Source organism: Vicugna pacos, chromosome 13 (genome assembly GCF_048564905.1).
Source record: "Vicugna pacos chromosome 13, VicPac4, whole genome shotgun sequence".
NCBI lineage: Eukaryota > Metazoa > Chordata > Mammalia > Artiodactyla > Camelidae > Vicugna > Vicugna pacos.
In genome coordinates this window covers 29658453-29682048 of record NC_132999.1, presented here as the reverse complement: position 1 = coordinate 29682048, position 23596 = coordinate 29658453, and the positions used below count along the sequence as shown (strand labels likewise).

Here is a 23596-nt window from a genome sequence, read left to right as displayed (position 1 = left end):
AGAAAAAAGGATAATAACTAGTCAGGGCAGTCTCTCGAACCCAGGAGTTTAGTTTGTAGTTTGTAGACTGAATGCTTTCCAGCTTGTCCCTCGGTGTCAGAGTACAACAGTTATTTTGCATCCTCATCGGAATGAGCAGTATCTCTATATATTCATACTTGTTATATTTCAGAGAGGAAATGACTATAAAATATGGCCTTTCTATTCAGGAATCTGGGAGTGATAATTTAGCACTGAAGGGAATGCTTGTTCATCAGTTCACACCAGCACTGTCATAATTAACATACTTGGTCAAATAATTCCTTTAATCAATAAACATTCGTTAAACTCCTACATTCTAAGCAGTGTGTCAGAACTGAGAATATAGCACACGGAGGTGAGTTTATAATATTCCCACCCCTTCAGAAGTTCATTAGTGAGGCAGACACACAACTGTATGAAGAGTGTCGTGTGAGTAGTGTTGTTGCAGTCAGGAGCAGAGGGGAGAGTGAGACTGGGTGGGTAGCCGTGCAGTCACTGAAGGGAAGAATGCTGGAGGAAGAGAGCAGATTTGAGTCAACTATTTATTTACATTAAAAGATCCAGCTCTGGAATCATGACTCCTTTTTCATATGTGTGTGTTTTGAATTATTTCAATGCCTAGGCCCTTTGCCTGAGAGCTCTGTTCATGTAGTTTTGTACAGTGGCTTCTTTTGTGATGTGTTGTACAGATGTGTTCAGGAAGGCACATCTTCTAACTTTAAGAGCTGCTTCCATCTCTTTCCTTTCCCCCTGTTTTAGTGTCATAAGTCCTATAGATGGGAAGTCCATGGAGTCCATAACAAGTGTGAAGATATTCCATGGATCAGAGTATAAAGCAAATGGAAAAGTCATCAGATGGACAGAGGTAAGGAAATGAAACTTGGCATCCTCGATCCCCTTTTAGCACAACTTTTTGCTCAGCCCAGATACATATTCTGGGCTGATTCTGGAGGATAAGAAAAAAAAAATCTCTGTTTACCATCTATATTCCAGTTCCCTCTGGTCTATCTTAGCTAACTGGGAAGAAATGCACCAGTTGTGGCCTGCAGCCGTCTGATGTCTCTTCTGTAGCTTTTAGAGATTTGTTTGCATTGAAATTCAAGAAGGGTGCGTCTTTGAAGGGTACATACCATCTTTACTGGATTGTTCAGAAAGCTGGGCTGGTTATGCTGCACTCAGTTAAAACTATCTTAGATAGACTCATTTCACCAATAAGAAAACTGAAGCTCAGAAACTAACTTGTCCAATATTACATGGCAAAAGAGTAACGGCAAAGTCCTGATCCAAACCCGGATCTGGTTACCTCCTGAGGTCATTTCCACTATATTTTTTCCTTAACTTGAAAGCCATATTATACTACTCAGCCATAAAAAAAATAGTAAAATAATGCCATTTGCAGCAACATGGATGGACCTGGAGAACGTCATTCTAAATGAAGTAAGTCAGAAAGAGAAAGAAAAATACTATATGATATCACTTATATGTGGAACCTAAAAAAAAAAAAAAAGACAAACGAACTTATTTGCAAAATAGAAACAGACTCACAGACAGAAAACAAACCTATGGTTATGGGGACGGGGGAACGGGGGGAAGGGATAAGTTGGGAGTTTGAGATTTGCAGATACTAACTAATATATAAAAAATAAGTAAACAAGTTTATACTGTATAGCACAGGGAACTATATTCAATATTTTGTAGTAACTTATGGTGAAAGAGAATATATATATGTTCCTATATGACTGAAGCATTGTGCTGTACACCAGAAATTGACACATTGTAAACTGAATATACTTGAATAAAAATACATAAAAATGAATTAAAAAATAAAACACACACACAAAAGAAAGCTGTATTAGAGGTTAACCTGGGAATGAGAGGAGCAGGACAGGGACCCTGTATGTCTGTACATACCAGACATATCATAAAGTGTATTTTCTGAGAATAAGCAGGTAGGTCTTAGGTCCGTTAATTTGTTTTGAACTTCATTTATATTCATCTTTAAGGCAAAGCATTCAATTATGAGAGTTTTAGGATTTCTTACAGCTGTAAAAGTCTTAATTTTTAAAAACAATTTACAAAGTTCTGACTTACAACTTTTCCATTTTACACACAAGGTAACTGAGGCCAAGGGAAGTAAAGTGCCTCACCCAAGTTTACTAGTCGGCTCCTGATAACACAGAGATTAGAACCTGGTTCTTCAGTTCTTGAGCTGTTGTTACAGGTGACTTATCTTTCATACCAGGCTTGGTGTTTTCATAGGCAGCTAAGTGGTTCTAGCTGCTTGCTTTGTAATGATTATTCCTTTGACATATTTTGAGTAGCACAGGGTCTGGAACATGTAAAACTCTTTATTGCTTACAGAGTAGTTTGACCTCTGTTCCCGCCTTTTTGCTCCCCAGTAACCCAGTGAGGTAGGCAGAGGAGCCATCTCATTACATGAGAAAAGTCTCAGAGAAGCCCTGGGACTTTGTGACTTGCTTAATGCAGGTTACTGGCAGAGCAGGGGCCAGAGGTCTCCTGACTCCCACCCCAGAGCCCTTTCCCTCGTTTCATGCCGCCACTCCCTCTAGTGCATCGGGCACAGGGCTTCAGAGCTGCCCCTTGTAGTCTTAGTGTAAGTTGCTGATTGAGCAGGAAGCTAGGAGTTGGTATATAAAAGCACAGTGTATTTGCATCTCCGTATCTTTTATGTTTTGTTTTGCTTTTTTATCATTTACTTTTTATGATAACCAGACAGGACAGATACTTTCCACTTTACAGAGGCAAATTGGGCATTCAGAAGCCAAAGGACTTGCTTGTGATTCTCCCCTTATGTGACTACTACTCGAGTCTCTCAGTTCCACATCTGCTGTGCTTCTGCCCATGCCCAGTGCAGCGCTCAGTTTGAGGACACTAACCCAGCTCTGCCCGCAGCAATAGCAGAGCCACATGGTGGGAGAAGCTCTGTAAGAAGAGGCGGGTCAGATTCTGGCCTTGGCCCTGAGCGGGTCACATCCTTTCTATGAGTAATCAGTAATATACAGGCGTTGGGTCATGTGATCTGTAAGGACTGTTCTCTTAGATTCTAAGATCACTTCCTAAGAAAACTGTCCACAGATGAGGGATTCCTTTAACAAGTGCACAATGCAAAATATAAGCCTATCCTGGTTCTGAGTAGAATACACTCTTATGACTATGGCCATGGCTTTCAGGGAGATAGGCAGGCTGCAGCTATCATTTTGTAGGTGCAGAGACTGAGAGGTAGAGATTGTTTCTTAGGTGTAAGATGTCGGTGCCCTATGTTTCTTGGCCCAAGGACTTCGTGGTGTTGTATGTGTTAGGTCTTCTTGCACGTCTCGGGGAATCAGGGTGCTCACACATGTGAGCTGATGCACTTATTTCTTCCTATGTCTCCTGGGCACAAGGTTAAAAGGCTCTTTTGTTTGGGAAACAGGTGTTTTTCCTAGAAAATGACGACCAGCACAATTGCCTGAGTGACCCCGCAGATCACAGCCGACTGACCGAGCATGTTGCCAAGGCTTTTTGCCTTGCTCTGTGTCCTCACCTGAAGCTTCTGAAGGAAGATGGAATGACTAAGTTGGGGCTGCGGGTGACCCTTGACTCAGATCAGGTAAAGTCTCAGCCTTTGAAGTGGGTCTGGGCAGTGTGTGTGTTTTCTGGCATTTCTGACAGCAGCTTTCTGAAGCTTTCCTGCTTCAGCCCAGACAGTATAATTCTCTGGACCTTGGGCCTGACCGGATGCAGTGCCTGGCTTTCCCTCTGTTAGTAATACACCTGGATGTGCTGCTTGGTCAGGCTCTGAACCATCTGAACTCTGGCCTCCTCACTTGAATGTCTTGCAAGGACTTGTTTTTTGTGTGGGCTAAGAAGTGTCTGAGGACCTGCCACCCCCGTGTGACTGACACTGGGGCTACCCTTTGAGACTCCCCAGCTCTACCCTTCAGGAATCGCTTTGCTTTCCTTAATCCAAGTACAGCAGGCTTCTGCCAGCTGGCCTCTGCAGCGCCCACTCCTCACTGTTTCCTTTCTGTCAGCATTTCCACGCTCGTTAGTAGGTGGACAGGGCCTGAGCTGCGTCCCCATGGACTTTCCTGTCAGCCCGGGTCTCTGTGGCCAGGCTTCCCTGTCTTTTGTGTGTGCTGTTTGCGGTCGCAGTCCAGTCTTCGTGCAGCATCCCCTGCCCCCGCCACATGTCCTCGTCCCGGCACCTCTCCCTAGAGGCCTGGCACTAATCTCACTACACTTCTTTTGGATTTTGTATCCCTGTGACATGTCCCAGTGCTCCCACTTTGATGCAGAGGTTGTGTCATTCTCAGGGAAAATGTGTAAGGTTATGTATTTGGCTCCATTCCGGGACTAGTCATCAATCAACAAATACTTTCTACTCAAGGTCTTGCCTAGTGCTGTACTAAGCATATCAGGGTAAGACAAATGAAGTATTATGGTCCTTTCTCAAATAGTACTGATAATCTGGCTGGAGAGAAAATTACCTCGCATAAAACAATTTAATAGCAAGTATTTTTCTGCTAAATATGTGAGCCTCTCAAGGGCAGGGGCCCCATTTATATTCACTTTGAATTCCTGTTTGTGGTGCTCAGAAAATGGAGTGTGGATGAGTGGTTGGAGAACAAATGTTCAGTTCCTGCTGTGGTAGAGAGTTGTACCCAGTATATTTCTCATTTTAATTTTCCCAACCAAAGGTTTACGTGCTATTTCTGACATTTCATACCTCTCTGTGCCCTCCCCCACCTCTTCCTGGGAAACTAAGACTGTAACAGATTAAGTGTCTTGCCCAAGGTCTCACAGTTACCAAGTGACAGGGGCAGGATGAATAAATGACAGGGTAAGTAACAATTCAGGGAAGAGAAGGAGAAATTTGTGTTCATTACCGTGTGCCTGGCACTTGGCCAAGAAGGACATCTCCTTTTCCTGCTCAGCCTCCTTGGCCTTCTGGAGAGACCTACTCTGTCCAGTAACCTGTCACCCCCTTCTCTCTGTGGTGTAGGTTGGCTATCAAGCAGGGAGCAATGGCCAGCCCCTTCCCTCACAGTACATGAACGATCTGGACAGCGCTTTGGTGCCGGTGATCCATGGAGGGGCCTGCCAGCTCAGTGAGGGCCCCATCGTCATGGAACTCATCTTTTATATTCTGGAAAACATCGCATAGACAGAGAGGACTTCATTTTTTCTGTTCAGACCTGTTGACAACAGCAGTCATACCCAAATCATTTGCACTTTAGAACTGGAAGATTAAGCTTTTGTTAACACTATTAATGGGGGGTAGGGGGGTGGGAGTAGGGGTCTGGGGAATAGGGGTGGGAAAGGGTGGCTGGGGGGACAGATGTTCCATAATTCTAAGTCTTCTATGCATTGTCCACCAAGAAGATCTGGGCAGCTTCTGTTACTGCACAACAGTTATGCTATCCTTGCAGCTAATCCCCTTCTGTTACTGTTTAGACAAGAATTCTGCTCCTCTGTTTTAAGATTTACTTTTGGTCTTGTGCTCAGAAATGCTCAAAATGGGTACAGCCATCACCAAGGGTGGGGTGGGAGGGCAGAGGGAAATAAAAAATGAAGCATCGGTCTTGAACTCTTTGTACAGATTTGATATAAAAAGGACAATTTCATGCTGATCTTGTCCCGGTTACATCACAGCGACTTCATATAGAAGTCACACTTAGAATTTTGTTTGTTTTTAGATTATTGATGTGAATCAAAGACCCAAAGGATTATCTCTCTTCTATAGAAGGAAGGGCACCTCAGTATAAATGAGTCGCCCTCCCTTGGAGAGCAGAGCCGGGTTCAGGATTGCTCAAGAGCTGCCAGAGGGGATGAAAGACATTGAATTGGGCCTTTCTGTGAAAGCTGACAGAATATACCCAAGATACTTTTAGTTATAATATATACTAGAGGTATTTTTTAAAACATTCTATGAGAAATAATTTAAACTTCTGGAAAAGTTGCAAGTTTAAAAAAAGAACAGTGTACGCTTACCCAGATTCACCTATTGTTCACATATTGAGGTTCTGCCTCATTTGCTTTATCAGTGTTCCTCTCTCCATAAAAAATTGAGGCATATGAGAGTAAGCTGCTTTGATCATAGCCCTGTACCCCTACTTTAATGCTTATTTCCTAACATAACCGCAGGACAGTTCTCAGCTTCAGTCAGTTGAACGTTGATTTAACACTCTAACCTGGCACCTCCGCCCCCCCCCAGGGAAGCTTCCAGCCTGGGATCTGACGTGGCAAGCAGCTATCACGACTCAACTTTTATCTTTTATATCATTGACATTTTGGGTGAGTATAAGCACCCCTCCAGGCCATTTTTTAATAGAAAATGCCTCATTTTGAATTTGGTCGGTATCTCCTCATAATTAGAATTAGTTTATGCACTCCTTCCTGGCCAGATGCCTACCTATGTTGTGTCCCCTTTAGGACATCATATCAGGGGTCACTTAATATCCTGCCCCTCACTGATGGTAAATTTTGATTGCCTGATCAAGGTATTGTCCAGTTTCTCTACTGCATTTTCCCCTTGGAGCAAGTAACCAGAATGTGTATAGACACTTTCAGATCATGCAAATATCGCTCATTAAAATTTCCCCGTAGGCTTAGCATCCACTGATGATTCCTGTCTGAACTGATCTTGTACTGTGATGGCTACCAGTGACTCTTCAATTCCAGTTGCACTTGATCATCTATAAGCCAAAGCCTTTCCCTCTTCCTTATTTTTTTTATCCACGTAATTTTCATTATGGACTTGAGATTACTTTTTGAATGGCTGTAATCCATTGGTACTCAGATGGTCTCAGCTTTGGCTGGAGAGAACACCTTCAGGCTAGCTCTTAGTGACATACTCTTAACATTTTTTTTGAACACCTCCTTTTCTGGCCTAACAAGATACCTACAGCCATTTTGTGCTTACCCTGTCGCAGCCTTGGAATCAGCCAGTTTCTTTTAGTGGAAAAGGTAACAGAAGCTAAGATTTGGTTTACCTATGATATATGTGATATACTCTCATTGTGAAATTTTCATTTCTCCACGAAAAATTTATTTTGGTCACAAAGTGGATTTCATGACCCAGTGTGAAAAACACTGCTGTTGCACAGCTCACTTCCTTGTCACTTGCATCTTCTAAAAGCCCAGGTCATGCACTAGGTTGGTCCCTCTGCAGTGACAGCACAGCTTCAAGAATCCTCTGGAAGCTAGTGCAGGCCTGAGACAGCGAGAGACTGCTCCCCAGTGGCTGGAGCTGGGCCTAGCAGCTGGCACTTACAGGCTTGGGCCTACGTTCGGGGCAGCAGCTGTTTCTGAGGCCCAAAGCCTGGCCTTTGAGGTGTGTCTAGCTAGGTTCCTCCCTCTTCCATGGTGGGGGGACCCACTTTCTATACCTGCCTCACTAGAGGCTTCACTGATGGTGGCTGCAGAGAACTGGAATTGTGACCTTGCCCACAGACTTCGGAGGTACTCAGAGTTTCTAAGGCAAGACAGAGTAGATGCCCGCAGATCACCAGCCGGTAAGCACCGAGTCCTGGCACTGTCACCCCCAAACCTGAGAGGCACAGGGCATGCTTGTTAACAGGGATAGTAGCTATCCAGTGTAGCATAGAGCTTTGTCTGAATACACACTGGAAGTCTGAGGCTCCTATAGGAGTTGGTTCTGTTTTCCTGTAGAAGTTATCTTTCTTCCTGCTCAGCTAAACAGATCTCGCAGATTGTACGTATTTCTTCTGGATAAGTGGAAGCTTTTTAGTTCTACTAAGGACAGACTCTGGCCCTGCATTTTGTCAGGGCCATTCTTAGTTGCATAAAATGTCCTCTATGTTTAGTAAAATCAGCTTGTGGAACTGGGCATAAAATAGCCAAAGCTAGTTTATTATTTTCTCTAGTTTTTTATCTTTGTTTCTATACACTGTATGTTGTATAGAACTGAAACATCACATTTCTAAATAAGGCAAATTCTTCTATAATGTAAACTTAGGTATATAGAAATCCTTGTAAGTTAAAGAGGAACAAAATTGCTCTTCTGCTAACATTAAACTCTTAAACTACTAAATTCTTACTAAATGCTAGGCAATGTAGTTCCTCCATTTCTTTTTGTCAGTACTTCCTGAGCACGTACTGGGACTCTAGAGCTACGGAAATATGGGGCTTTGCCCTGTGTAAGTTCCCATCTAGTGTCTTCCCTCATCCACAGTGGTTCCTGAATGCAGGTGAGTCCAAACTTTCTAACTGAATTTACTTCTATCATAGCTAGTCATCTGGGGAATAATTTGTGCATTTGAGACAACAATCAAGCAATCTGCTGAATGTTGTGTCTCTAGAGTAAGTTTGTAATAGTGGTTCCCATCTTAGTAACAATGCTAAAATAATGTTAATACAGTAATGGGATTTGGGGGATTGTAATATAGCCAGAAGGGATAAGGAGCAGAATAGGAATGAAATGCCCACTTAAGAGTTTGGGAAGCTGAGGCCCAGAGAAGGGAAGAATCTACCTGTGATGGAAATGGAACAGGTACGAGCTCCCTGCCTCTACCCTCCCTACCAGTCTCAACCCCACAGTTTCATCCTAAAAGCAGTTGCCTTTACTTAAGGGGGAAGAGCTACTTACAGATATTTGGAAAACAAGCCCTCAAAAATCGGGAAGTGACAATGCAGATTCCCGGTTGTACAATAAGAAAGGAAAGAATAAAACACAAAATAGTCTGCCCTTTAATTATGAGCAAGAGTTCCTGATTCTAAATAAACTTCTTCCATATTGTATTCAGTTCACTAATTCAAAAGGAAGTGTGTGAGGAAATTTTAAATTTAAAAATGGTTTGGGTTGTGGTTGGTTCCCAACTGCCCGCAAGTCACTCTCTCCAATGTTCAGTTGCTGCATTTGGATGAATTTTAGGCCAAGATGAGGCTGGGCAGGCTCCGCCCACTACCAGTGACCCTGCATGCCTTGGCTGTAACAAAGGCGTTTTGAAGAACCTCAGTCTGTAAGTCCAGTGGGCGGCTTTGTCTTGCCTCCTTCAGCCTAGAGGTTCTGTTTTCCATAAAGCAAAGGGCAGTGAAGCAGATTAAAACTGGACAAGTTACAAAGGGAAATCTATGAGCCACAGAAATCTCTGTGTCAGATGTCTGGCAGAGGCCTGAGTTTAGAAATTCCTGGGGTTCGTCAGAACCTTCAAAGATAGCCACAGCTGTCCTAGCCCTTAGTAAGCACTGGGGGAAGACTAGGTTGGGTCAGGAGCCCTCTTCACCACCTTCTTTGCTCTAGGCCACCTTATGAAGGCTAACAACCCTCCTTTTTATCCTAGATGACTGCTTGTGTGACACAGATGTGACCACATTTAAGTGTTAAGTCTCATATCTGTGGAATTTCTAGTAGTTCACTCTGAGAGGTAAGTAAAACTGGCTAGAACACTCTCAGAAAAGTTACCCACCAGAAGCTGTGCCTTTAAGGGCAGGAAAGCATGGTCCAGCCTCATCCCAGAAAAAGACACACACAAAGATCAATCTCTGAGCCGTGCTTATGCTGTACTATAGTGATCAGTAAGTTGAATACATCTGCTTTAGTTAGAGCCTTTAAAAAATCTTGAGGAAGACTCTGTTGAACTTAATGCTTAAAAAGGGGGGGGGGGGAGACAGGGTATTAAAGTTTATTTCTAAGAAATGTAGAATATTGCAGTTTTGAACATTAAATCTATTGCAAATATAAATCCATCATCTCCACCCATTCAGGAAAACAAAGCCAAAGGAGAATTTCTTGGGAAAGAACTAAGATTTCCTTAGGTGATCAGCTGAAGAGGAAAGGCTTCTCTTGCCCGCTCTCAAAGGGGAAACATTAACAGCAATTTCTGTCAATTAAAAAGTTACTGCTACTCTAGCTTTTAAAAAATGACAGGGAGGAGCAGGGCTTTTGTTTAGGACTTTGATGGTTACCTTGTGCAGAGTGTAAAGCCCCTACAAATGAATTAGACCTAGTTTCTTAAATAAAAATAATTACATAAATATATATATATATTATTTTTCCTTCTTCCTCCAGTTACCATAAGTCAGTCTTAGGTGCATGGACCAAACCCAAGATAGAGCCTCGCCCTTACTTCCCACCACACAGTCCTGAACAAACTTCCACTGAGAGCTTTGGGAAGCAGGGAGGCTAGTGCAACAGCTGTCAGGAACCAAGGCACAGGCAAGGCTGGGGGGAAACTGAGTTGTGTGGGATAGGTCGCCACTGACCAACTGGAGTCACAGAACCCTGCCCTGACCCTAACCCAGGGGGAGGTGGCGGTCCAGATCACACTCGAGTTTTCCCATCCCTTAGTTTCATCTTTTAAAGGCACATCTAGAAATCGTGCAACTGGGGGGCCTGGAGTAAGCGGCAGTTACTCCAGGGGTTAAGGGGTTATAGGACTCCATGGCACAGAGCAGTGAGGCTGTCACTGCCTTCACCTGGTGGGGAGGGGGACTCCTGGAATCCAGCCTGCTTTGGTGGAGGCCTGGAGAAGGGCCAGCAACGGGGAAAGATGAGGGCTGTTGTCTGTAATGCAAGAACTTAACAGGTCTTTGGTGCTTGTGTAGCAGCATCTCCTTTATGTACAGAGGCTTCTGTGGCCAGTAAAGCTGGGAAAAAAATGCTGGAGAGGAGTTGCTGGCCTGACCCCTCTCTCAACTTTGACCCCCTTTTGCACAAGGGCACAAAGCATAGGAAATTAAGTCTAAATTGCAGTGAATGTACACATAGATTTTAGAAAGGATTTCCTGAAGATGGGTTAACGCCCCTCCCTAGTTGTGAAGATCATGAGACACTCCGCCTGAGCCGCACCTGACAGCTCTGCCCCTTGACCTTCCTCACAGAAGAGAAATTTCTAGGCTTTTTCCTTAGATATGAGTTAGATGCTGTAAGGGTCCATGTGGGGCCCAGGCAGTGAGCAGGGCGTAGAGGGTGGGTCTAAGGGCCCAGGGAGCTGCCCACCTCACACGCCCCTGGGCTCCAGGACCAGCCAGTTCTCGGTGACCATCTGTACGTCCTGGCCACTCAGAGGCTCCCGCAGCCTCACCTTCACCTCCAGCTTGCCCCCAGTGGGCTTCCTTCCGTCCAGGACCTGTGAGGATGGCGGAAAGGGAGATGGTAACTGAGGGGGCGGGGGCTGGGAGCAGACAGCTCCCTACGCTTACGGGTAAAGAGAGAGAGGAGCTAGAGTTTCCTGCATGTCAACACAAGAGTCTCCATTTCAGGACAACCCCGCTGTCCTGTTGGTTGGTGGTTTTTGGTAAGTCTTATAAAAAAAGTAGTATGTAAATCCAAATAACCAGCAGTGCTCTGAAGTGGAGCTGAGAAACGTAAATCTCTGCTCACTCGGTTTTCCCCACAGTCCTCACGGCAGCTCCTACAAGAAACGCTCTAGCTTCAAGGTGCAGCCTGAAAACCACTGAGCCCAAACCCTCCCTTCACAGATGGCCCAGAGAGGAGGGAATGATCAAGTCACACAGCCACTGTGCAGCAAGGCCAAGGCTAGAACCCAGGCCAAAGGTTCCTTTACACCAACCATGCTGCTTCCCTCCTGTGCAGAGTGCAGAGCAGTGCTCGAGAGGTCTGACCAGCCTCGCTGGGGGCAATACAAACCCTACTTAGGAACGACTGCCCCGAACAGGCAGAGGCCAGGTAGTGGGCAGAGCCCCAACCTATGAAGACATCAGCTCTGCCAGGGATGCTCTGGAGGAGCTTATGGAACACCTCCTCTCTGGACCTCAGCTGCCTTGTCGTCAGGCAAGCACTTAAGAGTCCTTACCTGTAAAATGCAGTGAGTTCACAGAAACTTAAAGGACTGTCTGGGGCTGATTCCTAACACAGACTAGCTATGTTCTGGTGGGTCCCCATCTGGAAATACCTTAACAACTTTATGTCCAGAGCTTGTTCTACCTCATCATGTTGACAACTGATGCAAATATAGTCCACCCCCAGAAATGTGTGTGTGCCAAGTTGACAGCAGTGATCAGACCCCTCAAGGGCCCTTAATCTACTATAACTGAGAACGTGAGTAGCCCGGAGTGCTGTGGAAAGTACATAGCTACTTCCTATCTGGGTGACACTGTGACACTTCCTCAGACCCTCTGAATCTCTTCATTCGGGAAATGGAAATAGCAAGAACTATCTATAGCACACTTACAGATATTTTTAAATTTATGGGCATGAAAACCCTACAACAGGGAATGATATTCAGTGAATACTGGCCAAATCTCCAGTTTGCCCACCCTACCTCCACGATCTCTCTGATCTCACACTCATTCTCCAGCCGCTCTAGTTTCAGGTGGGCTGTGCCGACCAGCTTGTCACTTCTGAAGAAGGATCTGGAGAGCCAAGAGTGAGCAGAGGATTGGACAGGGCAAGGCAGGCAGAAATGAGCTGGCTAAACCCGGTGCAAGGAAACCGAACACTAGCAGGGGCAGTAGCAGGGGTGGCAGCAATAAGAAGCCCGTCCTTCTTCCCTGCCCAGCTTGGCACTGTGACTGACTCACCCTTTGTGGAAGATTTCAAACTTGATTCCTTTGCTTTGAATCACCCTCCTGAATCCCCGGTGGTTTCGGTTGATGTTTAGCTTGAAGAGTTGATCAAATTCTGCAACGGGGAGAAGACAGAGGGACTTGGCTTCCAGGGATTTCCTGAGAAAAGTGAACAGGCCCAGGGCTGGCCTCCCCTCTCAATCTTTCTGCCTGCATTTCAGAGTGCCTGCCACTAGAGGGAGGTAGAGCATCCAGGTCCTGGCCTTGAAATTCACCTGGACAGTTAAAACACAAATTATACCAAAATGGAAAAGGCTTGGAATTTGGAGTCAGGATTCCTGGATTTGAGTCCCATTTCCACCACCTCCTTGCTTTGAGTCCCTAGGCAAGTCCTTTTACCTCTCTGAATTTAGTTTCCCCAACTACGTTAAAGGAGTGGTAATAATACCTGCCTTTATCTCCCACGTTGAGCAAACCAAGTAAGGTAATAGATCTGAAAGCACTCTGGAAACATGAGTGCTGCACACATGTATCAGAGGGTGAGAGGGAAGAGAAAGCAGCCCTCATGTGGGTCCTCACCTGGAGAGTTTGTGTTTTTCACTACAGTTGTTTTGTTTTTTTGAGCCTGGTCCTAAAGCAGTGAGAAGGGAGAAGTCAGGGCAGCTTGAAAAAACAGATATAGGGCCAGGAACTCTGGACTACGCCAGTGTTGAGGGAATGGGCCCAAGGGTCTTCAAACCCCTCCCTATAGCCAGACTCCCAGGGAAAAATTGAGCATAGGGCCCTGGAATGGAAGATGGGGTTCACAGGATCCTACTGCTACCGAAACCTCACCGAATTAGGGTAGTGGAACTCAAACCGCACAAACGCATCCAAGTCATCAGGAGTCACCCCTATAAAAAAGTGAGAGCAAAAGTCAGAGGAAGTAGCCGGACCCAGCACTTGATACAGAGGAAGAGCTAGTGCCTCCCTACCGGCCAGGGGTGGAGTATCTGGACAAGAGCCTCCAAAAGTAGGGGTGGCTACCTGGAGGTGCTGGGAGGTTCATGCCCCGGACAATGATCAGATGCATTTCTGTGCTGTTGAGTTCTGCGAAGATCCTATAGCCAGGAAGCAAGGAAAACAAACCCAAAGTGAAGTGAAGGAGAGCAATGAGAAGGGGTCCCCTATTCCAGTGCCTGCCTGCCTGCCCAGTTGGGTGGTGGCCGGGAGGAGAGTGGGTACAGGGAGTTAAAGCTTGTCTGAGTAAAAGTAGCAGGGCTGGCATGCAGACCTTGGTCTGGACCCTCTAGTCCAGAGCTCCCTCCCCAGCCACCAGAGCTCTGAGCTCCTCACAGGCAGGCACCATGTCCTGCTCCTCCCCAGGCCCAGGCCTATGTCAGGGGCAAGCCTGGGAAGCCACACTCAAGGGGCTAAGTCTCCATCCCTGGCTCCCAAACTCTTGCCCTGCCCCTGTATGGAGCCACAGTCTTCCTTAGGCTTTGGCACCTCACAGTTTGGAATGTCTTCAACTCAAAGTGGTGGTTGGGAGGGTCGAGGCCCTGGGCCTGAGCCAGCTGCAGGATCTCAAGCTGCTTCTTGCGGTCCTGAGCAAGCTTCTCAAACCTGACAGGGACAGGTGTGCTTGTCAGCATGGAAGGGGCTCATATTCTGCTCCCCCTCAACAAGCTCCAGCCCCAGCCCTGCACTTACCGGGTGGTCTCGGCCACATTGCCCTGGTGCATGAACTGCTTGGAGAACAGCAGACACTTCTGAAAATAGGGGCTCAGGGTGACTCCAGAGCTCAGAGCAGTTAGTGTCTAGATTGGCCTTTGAGGCCTGACTTGTGAAAGCTCCAACCTTCAGTAACCTCACCCTTCTCCCCCAACACACACCTGCAAGGTTACTGTTCCCAAGTCCCATTACACTTTTCTAAGTTTCTGCTGTTTCCTCTCCTGAGGATGGCCATCCTCCTAGATTCCTTTAGCAAACTCCTATTCTTCCTTTAAAACTTAACAGAAACATCACTTCAGAAAGCAGACTTGCAGGCAGCAATTCAGATAAATACACAAATATATATACATGTATATATTTTTAAATATGCATATATATCTGTCTCCCCAAACACTTCTTCCTCCCATCTTCAAAGTAATTCCCCCTCCACTCTGTTGTGTGAACTTCATAACCACCCTGCAAGGAGGGTATTAATCATCTCATTTTACAGATGAGGAAAATGTGGTTCAGAGAGGGGAAATGCCTTACCCAAGGTCATACAGCCAGTGAGTGGAAGAGCTAGAATTTGAACCCCATCTGGTTTCTGAGCCCCTTCCCTTTCCCCAGAGGGAGGCTGTGGGCCTACTGACCTCATGCTGCTCCAGAAGCATTTTTTGCAGCTGGGCATACACCTCCTCAGCCTTCTGGGAGAGTCGCAGGTCCTCATGGTGGATCAGGATGAAGTCACCCTCTTCATCCGTTAAAGGTGAAGGTACCTGCTCAGGTCACAAGGCCCCTCAGGGGCCTCAAGAGTCAGATTATTCCTCTATTGAGTCTAACACACACAGAATCTAAACTAAATGTTTCTCCAGCTTCTAACCTCCAGTGATGGGAACTCACTGCCTGCCATCCTACCCCAGCCACTGCAATGAATGCTCTGCTTTCCACTGGCCTTGCCCTGCATGGCCAGCTCTGACCACAGGCAGTCCACCTAGCCCTCCTTGGCCTCTCTCGGGGCCATGGGGCAGAGATAAGCAAAAGCAAAAGGTTCTCCTCAGCTGTCACCACATCCTACCTAAGTACTCCCTCCTCCAAGCAGCTACCTTGTTCACAGCCCTGCCCGTCAAGCCTGATACCCACCTCTCTGCCTGAGAAGTCCTGCGGCTTAACCAGGTGACACTCACCTTGGAGAGGTCCACAGGTCGCCCAGCTCGGACCTGGATGATCTGAGCCTCAAGGCATTTGGCCACCCGCAGATGCGCTTTGGCCTGCTCCAGGTCCTGGGCGCGCTTGGCCTGCAGGGCTGCCCGCTGGTACTGCAGTTTACGTGCCTCTAACAGCGTCAGCTGCTCCCGCACTGAAAGGAGGGGACACTGGTTAGACCCATGCCTACCCCTCACTACAGCCTTCACTCCTCCATCCCTCTTCTCCCCAACTCACCAGATGGACTCAGCGACTCCTTGGAACTCGAGGCCTTGGGCTCAGATGGGGGCCGGGATGAAGGCACCACAGGCTGTGTTGGCTTCTTGGCCACTGGGGCCTGGGCTGGGGGCTCATCCTACAGGTACCCAGGAGGCTGTCACGGGATCTGTTCCTCACCCTGGCCATGAGCTCCCAGACCAGGGGTCTCTCCCTAATGCTGCATTCTCGGTGCGACCTGAGATGAATGCCTTCCTCACATGGGCCCCAGAGAATCTCAGAGCTAGAAGAAGCCTCAAAAGCTCTCTGAACTAACCTCCCTGACAGGAGACAGCAGAGCAATGGGGATGGAACCTGGGCTCCAGAGTCAGAAAGACCTTGGTTTGAATCCCACTCTGCTAACTCCTAGCTGGGCACTCTTGCCCAAGTTTTTTCTCTATAAAATAAAGGAAAGAATACCTACCTCACTGGGCTTGTTAATATGGGACACCAGAGCCTGGGTTTGCCCTTCATCTGCTGTTTCCTCCCATCAACCCCTGGAGTCTCGGGCCCTCAGGCAAACCTCGGGCCCTCAGGCAAACCTCGTCCTGGTCCTCCTCTTCCTCTGCTGGGGCTGCATCCTCTGAGGCCAGTTTCTGGGCAGCTGCTAAAGTAGCTGCCACTACATCCTCCTCTGTATCCATGGTATGCTCCAGGCCCGGTATGGGGGGGAATCCTGGAGAAGGGAGACAGCCGGGAGAGGGATAGTGTAGCCTTGGGGAGGCACCAATTTGCCATGGGTCCTGTCGGGGTCTTTCTGGGTATGACTGGGATGGGTGGCTTCCACAGAGTGGAGGCAGATATGTGAGAAATCATTCCCTCCACCCCAGTCCTGCTCAGAGATTTCCTCATAAGCCCCTAGGCCAAACCCCATTCACCTGGAGGAACAGGCAACTCAGCAAAGTCAACTTTCCGTCCTGCTCGGTGTGCTCGAATGGCATCTTGATATTGCTGCAAAAGAAGGCAAGGAGGGAAGTATGGTGGGCAGCAGTCTGCAGGCTCCACTCAGGGAGACAGGGAGAGGAAGACTGAAAGAGGAGGAAAAAGAACCCCTGAGGCAGCAGGAGCTCAAGAGAGAGAGGCAGACAGATGGAGACTCACAGACCAGGGCACAGACAGACAGAAGCCAGCCAAGAACAGAGGCCGACACAGAGGAAGGGGCTGTGCAGCGGCAGGCTCACCTTGGCAATGCGCTCATGCATCCGGGCCTTGCGCTCATCCCCACTGCCCCGGGCCTGGATGCCTGCCTCCCGGTACTTGTTCAGCCTCTGCTGCAGGGCGTCTAGCACTGTCTGTGGCTCAGCAGGGGCCACTTAAAAGGAGGAAGGAGGGCATCAGCTCTGCCTGCCTCCCCCCCATATCCCCACTCCACAGTCCCAGCATCCTGGGGTCCTACCTGGGGTTGCTGGGATGTCAGAGGCCATCACTGGCTGTACTTGCTCCACTGCTGGGGGTGCAACTGAGGGTGCTGTAGGGGCCTTGGTAGCTTGTGGGAGGGGCTTCAGGTCTGAAGGACCCAGAACAGAGATGTAGGTGGGCGTGCCTGGCCAACCCAGCCCCTGCCTGAGCAGGCTCCCCCCCCCCCATTCCCATACTGACCCTCAGGTGCTGGGGGCATGGCACTCAGGTCCACAGGCTTCCCCTTCTCCAAGGCCTCCAGGACAGCACCAAATCTCTGCAGTAGGAAGAAAGTCAGGTCTGGGGGCATAAACCAGGGAACCTCAAGAATCTGGGCTGAAAAAACTCCCCCTCAGGCCAGCCTCACTCAAGCCTAGTCTAGCTGTATGACACTGAGCAAGTCACTGCCCCAATGGAAACGAGGGGCTGGACATAGGGCCTCTGAGTCAGACGCCATACCTTCCCAATCCTCATGAGCTCTCGGGCACGGTCTAGGTCTCCAGCCCGCTTGGCATTCAGAGCAGCCACTTTGTACTCTCTCTGTCGGGCCAACAACAGGGCCCGTGGGTCTGGGTCAGAATCAGGTGAGGCAGAAATACCAGGGCTGTCCAAGAGGCTTGTCTCAGGCTGGAAGGGGTTGTCTATGGAGAAACAAAAAGTCCACAGAGAGGGCATCAAGGCCAAAGAATATTCAAGTGCCTCCAGGTCTGGCTGCCCTGAGGGACCTCTCAGGGAAGGTGAGACTGACAGCAATGGACATCGGCAACAGCGACGGCAGGCCGGGGAGGCAGGCCGCGGGCTCTGGCCTTGGGAACCAGGACCAGACTTGACTGTCTCCAGATACCTGGTTCCACAGAGTGGGGAGCTGGGGGTTCTGCTTCAGGCCTCCTGCTGGCTGTTTCCTGGGGGGCCAGGGGCCTCTTGCCCAAGGCCACTGGAGGTGGGATCTCATCCTCACTGATCTTCCTGCCTTTCCTCACAGCAGCCAGCTGGGACTCCAGAGTCTGAGGGAGAGAAGAACCAGAAACCTAGCCAGCCATTGCAGGCTGGACCCTGCTCAGAGACAGGCCAGGGATCCTTCCTGCCATAAGGCTGGTGGGAGGCTTCCCCTCCATGGCCCAAGTTCCTCCTGTGCCTTACCCTCAGCCCCCACTGCCCTCAGCCCCACTCTGCCCAGCCCTGGTCCCCAGCCGAGCCCAGCCCACCTTCAGGCCACGGTCACAGCGCCTGGCCTTGGCCGCGTCACCTGCCTCCGTGGCACTGGCCGCAGCCTCACGGTAGTTGTGGATTCGCTCCTCCAGCAGAGCCTGCAGCCCCTGAGGCCCTCCAGCCTGTAGATACTTTGGTTCAGGGCCTGGCCACTCCAGGGCCAGCTAGGCCCTTGCTGCTCCCTCCCTGCAAGGAAGCTAACCCCGAAAATGAAGCACTTGGATTCTAGGAGAAGGAAGAGCCTAAGAGCCCCACGGTGGGAGGCAAAGACTCACTGGAGAGGCCAGAGGCCATGTCAGAGGCAAACAGAGGCCCAGACAATCTGTGGAGGCCAGGAAATGGCTGCGGGGGTAGTCTGAGAGAACAGAGAGGCCTTTGAGGCCACCTAGGAGTTTCTTCTGCTCAGTCTCCACTTGGGGCAGCTGGGAAGGGTTACTGTCGACTTCCTCGTCCAGCCACGCACCATGTATGTTATACATGGACGTGCGGGGCACAGAGGACACTGGACCCCTCCAGAACCTACCTGAACTGCTGGGACTGAAGTTGTTGGGAGAGCTGTCTGCACTGAAAGTTCAATGTTGTCCTGTCCCTTCTCCTCAGAGTCACCAGGGCTGGCTGTCTCATCGCCATCCAGGGGCCCAGCCTCCTCATCTGCACCCAGGACCTCCTGCAGCTCAGTCTGAGGAGACATAAGTCCCAGGAGCTTGAGGGCTGCATGGCAGCACCTGAGAATAAAAGATACTCTCCCCCAGCAGTATTTCTCAGTATCAGTCACTGTGCCTGAAAGTTTCCTTTATCAAATCACTCTTTTAATCTGACCACAGATAGCCTTAAAAACAGTGAAGCCTCTAAATCTGATCTCCAAGTACAGAGCTCAGACCAGACATCAAAGGCGAATGGTCTCACACTGCACAGTCAGGAAAGGGACCCAAGAAGGGCAAGGCACTCACTCAATGTCAGAGTGCACAGAGGGACAAGCCCTAGGCCTCCTCCACAGGCTTGGCCACAGAGCCCTCAGACAACAGCCTGGAAGACGCACCAGCAAGTCTGCATCCTCCTCCAGTCCTTCCTCCTCCTCCTCCTCCTCCACATCCCGCATACAGTCCGCCGCCAGCTTCTCGATGTGGGCCATAGGCAGCGGGGCTGGGGGAAGAGGGTCACAGAGAGTCAGAGCAACTCAGAAAAGGTTCATGAGGAGTAAAGGAGGGTCTTCAATCCACTGCACTGGCAGACACACCTAGGTAGAAATCCTCCTTCCCTTCCACAGCCAAAGTCCCACCTTGGCTCTCCCTTTATGACCCAGCACAGAAGACCCTCAGCAGGGAAACCTTCCTGGACCCTGTTCAGCATTCCTGCCAGGGGAGTTATTCACAGATATATCCATCCATCCCCCCATATTACACCTTTCACATATATAAAGATTTTTAACATTCATTTGAGCTTTACAATAATTCTGCAAGACAGGTAATATTATCCCCATTTTACCTGTAAGTAAACAGAACTTTCTTAATCTTCCTAACATTGCAATCCTAGTAAATGGCAGAGCCAAGACTCAAACCCAGACTCGTCTAACCCAGAGCAGGCTTGGCCTGAGAGAGAAGGGCCGTGGTTCTCCTAGACCAGTGAGCCCCTCCCAGGTCCTCTCACTGTCCTCAGCTCAGGGGAACATGGGATGGGAGGTGGTTCTCTCTGAGGGTTCCTGGTGAGGAGAGACGAAGATTTAGACCCTTGGACCCTCCCAGGCTTCAGGCCTCTGTCCTCTTTCAGCCTAGGGAGGGAATACCACTCATTCATTCATTTGACATAACTTATGTGCACTTATTACGTACCCAATTCAGTCAGCGCTGGGCCCCTACTCTATATGAGCCCTGGCTCGGGCTAAGGATAGGGACCTGAGCCAGCCTGTGATTCACACTGCTGACTGTCCACAATGGAGAGGGCGCAGTCCACAAGGGACTGAGCTCCCCATCACACAGCTGTGTGAGTGGGCCAAGACGACCTCCTGGTGGCAGTGCTGCAGGAGGGACACGGGTATCACAAAGACCCAGGGATCTGGCTGGCTCCTCCCAGCTGTGAGGAGAGGACCCTCTCCACAACCTGCCTGAGCCCATCTGGTCCCAGTACCAAGCGCTATCAACTCACCCTGCCCCTTGGGTGCTGGCTTCCTGCCAGTGGTCCCTGCTTCCCCCGTGAGAGCCAGCAGCTCAGCCTCCAGGTCCCCGTCATCTTCAGTCTCCTCCATCCCCAGCAGCATGTCCTCAGGGCTGAACTCCACAAAGAGCCCGAGCTGAGGGCAGAGAAGGTTTCTTAGGAAGCACACAGTGAGGCTCCAGGAGGTCACTGTTTATGGGACCTACAGTGCAGAAAGGGAAACTGAGGCCTAAAACAGTACCCCTTGGGGCATTTATCTCCCTGGTGCTCTACAAAGAAACCAGTAAGACTACACTGCCATTGTTATTACCAACAACAACAGCAGCACTGCACGATTACCTTAGTTCATTCTCATAGCCCCGAGGCAGGTCCTATTTTCTTTTAAATTGCAGTGAAACATATGTAGCATGAAAATTACCATCTTAACCATTTTTAAGTGTAGAGTTCAGTGGCATTAAGTAAATTCACACTGTTTTTCTACCATCACAACCATCTGTCCACAGAAGCATTAAGTACATTCACATTGTTTTGCTACCATCACAACCATTTGTCTACAGAACTCTTCTCATCTTGCAAAACGGAAACTCTGTACCCGTTAAACAACTCCCCATTCTCCCCTCTTCCCAGTCCCTGGTAACCACCGTTCTTCTTTCTGTCTCTATGAATTTGACTACTCTAGGTAAAGTTAGATCCTATTTTTATCTCCATTTTCAGACGAAACAGTCTTGTGAGTGGCAAAGCTAGAATTTAAAATAAGATCTTATGCCTTGACTCTATGCCCTTTATCCTACCACCTCCCTTATCTGCCTCTTTAAGACACTAAAAATGGGCTAAGAAGTCTCAGAACTTGGGCCCAGAAGAAATAAATGGAGAAAAATTAGAGGACAGACACCATCAGTCTCCCACTTGGGCCACAGCCCTGGCAAGCAAATTTGTGGCCCTAAATAAGGAACCCATGAGAGCACTGAAGCCTTTAAACTTTGGTGGTTCCTGAACCCTCCAGGTCATTCACATGGAGGTGGCCATGGCAGGATGATGCCTGGGTTGAAATACAGGAGTGTTCAGGCCTCATCTCCTACGGGTGTGTGGTAGGAGCTTGTCAGAGGGTCTCTGAGGGTTCTGCCAACTCCAGGAGGCACACGCGAAGTCTCCAGACTAACAGCGAAAGCATGCAGATGACCCAGTTTGCCTAAGTTGTCAGAGACCCCCTCCCTCAGACTGACCCAGAAGTGAAGGTGAAGGAGGCTATTTTCATACCTGCTTGGCAGCTGCCACACCCTGGCCACTGGCCTGAGGGCCCTTCCGAGGTCTTGGCCCTGGCATCTTGGCAGCCTAGATACCTGTTTCGTGGGGAGTGAAAAAGATTCAGACTGGAGCAGCCTACAAGCCCAGCCCTCAACAGAGCTACCTGCAGTAAGGTGTGGTTTGTAAACTCCCAACTCAGAAAAAGAATGCAATGCTTAACACCGAAAGATGAAATACTAACGCTGGAAGTACAGCACTGAAGCAAGCAACGTGGGAGACGGAAGGGAGGGGACCACCTGTTAACAGGTATAAGAGGAGTGTGGACACAATAAAACCTTACTGAACTGACGGACAAATCTGGATTAAGCCCAAAAGGCTGAGTGGGATGGGCCTAAGAAGGCAGATTCAGGGAATTAACTCTAGGTGCAGGGTGCGTTCAAGGCTGGGTAGGATTCAGAAAGGCTCTAAAACAGTGCTGTCAGATATGGTGGCCATATACGGCTATTTATGTTTGAATTAAATTAAATAAAAAAGCCTGTTCCTCAGCTAGTGGTTACCACTGGCCAGCACAAATAATGAACATTTACATCACTGCATAAAGTTCTATTGGACGGTTCTGCACCAGAGAAATGTGACTCAGCATTCTGATTCTCTTAAAGATCTCACAACCGTTCATAGGACCCACCATGTGTCAGTCCGTGTGCTGGGCACTGGGAGAGTAGGAATGAATGTGACATGGTCTCAGCCCTCAGAGAATATTTACATGGTGCAGAGCACCTCATCAACGGACAAAACCCTCGCAGGGTGGCATCAGAGGCCATACGTGCCCAGGGATGGCCTCTTTTCCAGCGCGCGCGCGCGCGCACACACACACACACACACACACACACACAAAGGCTTCTTGGAGAAGGGGAAGGAAGGGGGAATAGGAGTCCAAATGTAGGCAACAACCTGATAATGGTTCTGAGGTGAGAAAGTTTGACCTACACAAGGAAACTAAACTGGGATCATCGAGGCATAAAGTGTGAGCCCAGGAATGGTACCAACGAAGCTGATAATGTGAGCAAAGGGCAAAACAGAAAAAATTTTAAATCTAAAAGAGTTTGGGCAAGACTCTGAGAGCAATGGACGTGACAAGATCAAGTCAGCGATTCAGAAACATCCCTCTGGCTGCAGAAGAGGAGGAGGTGGGAGAGAGAACCGAGGCTGGAAGCCGTCTCTCGATACCGAGTATCTTGCAACGGTCCCGGAGAAAGCTGAGGGACAGTAAAGGCGACGTTAAGGACAGAGACAGCTGTAGGGATTCCAGGGTTGGGGTAAAATCAACACAGCCCCAACGTTAACTGGACGTGCGCGCACAGAAGGGGGCGCTCAGGGTGTCTCCAGGCGTCAGATATCGGTAATTTGGGTGAAAGGCGGGCGGTCAACTGACCGGGGGATACGGAGTGAGCGGGCCAGTAAGACGCGCCAAGTCTGCGGCTCCGGGGACACCAGGCTGGACCCAGGCCCAAGCTCAGGAGAGGGGAGGGCAGGGAGTGCACAAGGGAGGCGAAGCCGAAGACCCCACTCCCGCGCCGCAGGACGCGCCGCTCTGCCGTGCCTGCCCAGCCTCCGCCATCTCCCCAGTCGTGCCCTCATCTCCCCTCGCCGGGGACGGGTACGCGGCATACCTCGCGGCGGATCCGAAACCGACCCGGGCCTTCTACCCCCCGGCACCATCCAAGGCTCCCGCGGCCCCGGGGCCGCCGAGGCCGCCGCGACAGGAAGCGCCCCGGCGGGAGACTGCTCACGCCCTAACACGTGACTCCACGCCCCTACGCCAAGCATTACGCATGCGCAAGACGAAGCGGGCGTGGCGCTCCGACAGGTGACTCCAAGGGTGGGGTTCTAAGCGCGCAGGCGCCTTCGGGCAGGTAGCGCGAGGCCCTAT

General features: G+C 49.2%; 2 protein-coding genes across 12 annotated transcripts in view; one reads left to right on the top strand and one right to left on the bottom strand.

Moving 5' to 3' along the window:
• ZFYVE9 (zinc finger FYVE-type containing 9) overlaps positions 1 to 5611 on the top strand; it is a 130986-nt gene extending 125375 nt beyond the window's left edge. For all 5 annotated transcript variants that reach the window (XM_072974441.1, XM_072974437.1, XM_072974439.1 and 2 more), the window contains 3 exons: positions 781 to 886; positions 3455 to 3631; positions 5027 to 5611. In XM_072974441.1, the coding sequence (XP_072830542.1) occupies positions 781 to 886; positions 3455 to 3631; positions 5027 to 5188 (445 nt within the window). In that variant the 3' untranslated portion in view covers positions 5189 to 5611. The remainder of the gene's footprint in view (positions 1 to 780; positions 887 to 3454; positions 3632 to 5026) is intronic.
• A 3916-nt stretch (positions 5612 to 9527) lies between these two features.
• CC2D1B (coiled-coil and C2 domain containing 1B) lies at positions 9528 to 23484 on the bottom strand. Of its 7 annotated transcripts, none has more exons than XM_015236150.3 (24): positions 23337 to 23484; positions 21679 to 21761; positions 20413 to 20557; positions 19310 to 19413; positions 18794 to 18949; positions 18267 to 18392; positions 17906 to 18065; positions 17521 to 17702; positions 17263 to 17338; positions 17060 to 17170; positions 16845 to 16975; positions 16542 to 16614; positions 16206 to 16339; positions 15646 to 15763; positions 15390 to 15562; positions 14856 to 14981; positions 14206 to 14264; positions 14002 to 14118; positions 13540 to 13613; positions 13348 to 13406; positions 13093 to 13144; positions 12529 to 12628; positions 12270 to 12360; positions 9528 to 11114 (listed from the first exon to the last, which is right to left on the bottom strand). In XM_015236150.3, exons 2-24 carry the CDS (start codon positions 21742 to 21744, stop codon positions 10986 to 10988), a joined length of 2562 nt encoding a protein of 853 aa, XP_015091636.1. In that variant the 5' UTR covers positions 21745 to 21761; positions 23337 to 23484; the 3' UTR covers positions 9528 to 10985. The 7 variants fall into 7 exon arrangements, 4 of the variants coding, with proteins under 4 accessions (XP_015091636.1, XP_031540118.1, XP_072830543.1 ...); XM_031684258.2 differs by having other exon boundaries at positions 20413 to 20623; positions 23337 to 23467; XM_072974442.1 differs by lacking the exon at positions 12270 to 12360.
• Positions 23485 to 23596: the final 112 nt, after the last annotated feature.

Excerpts from the sequence above, each read along its gene's own strand:
- CC2D1B (XM_015236150.3), bottom strand. The coding sequence starts at position 21,744 with ATGCCAGGGCCAAGACCTCGGAAGGGCCCTCAGGCCAGTGGCCAGGGT. Across the intron at positions 17,703-17,905 it reads TCCCCACTCTGTGGAACCAG|ACAACCCCTTCCAGCCTGAG; the intron begins GTATCTGGAGAC and ends GTTTCTCCATAG. Across the intron at positions 11,115-12,269 it reads AGATCAGAGAGATCGTGGAG|GTCCTGGACGGAAGGAAGCC; the intron begins GTAGGGTGGGCA and ends CCATCCTCACAG.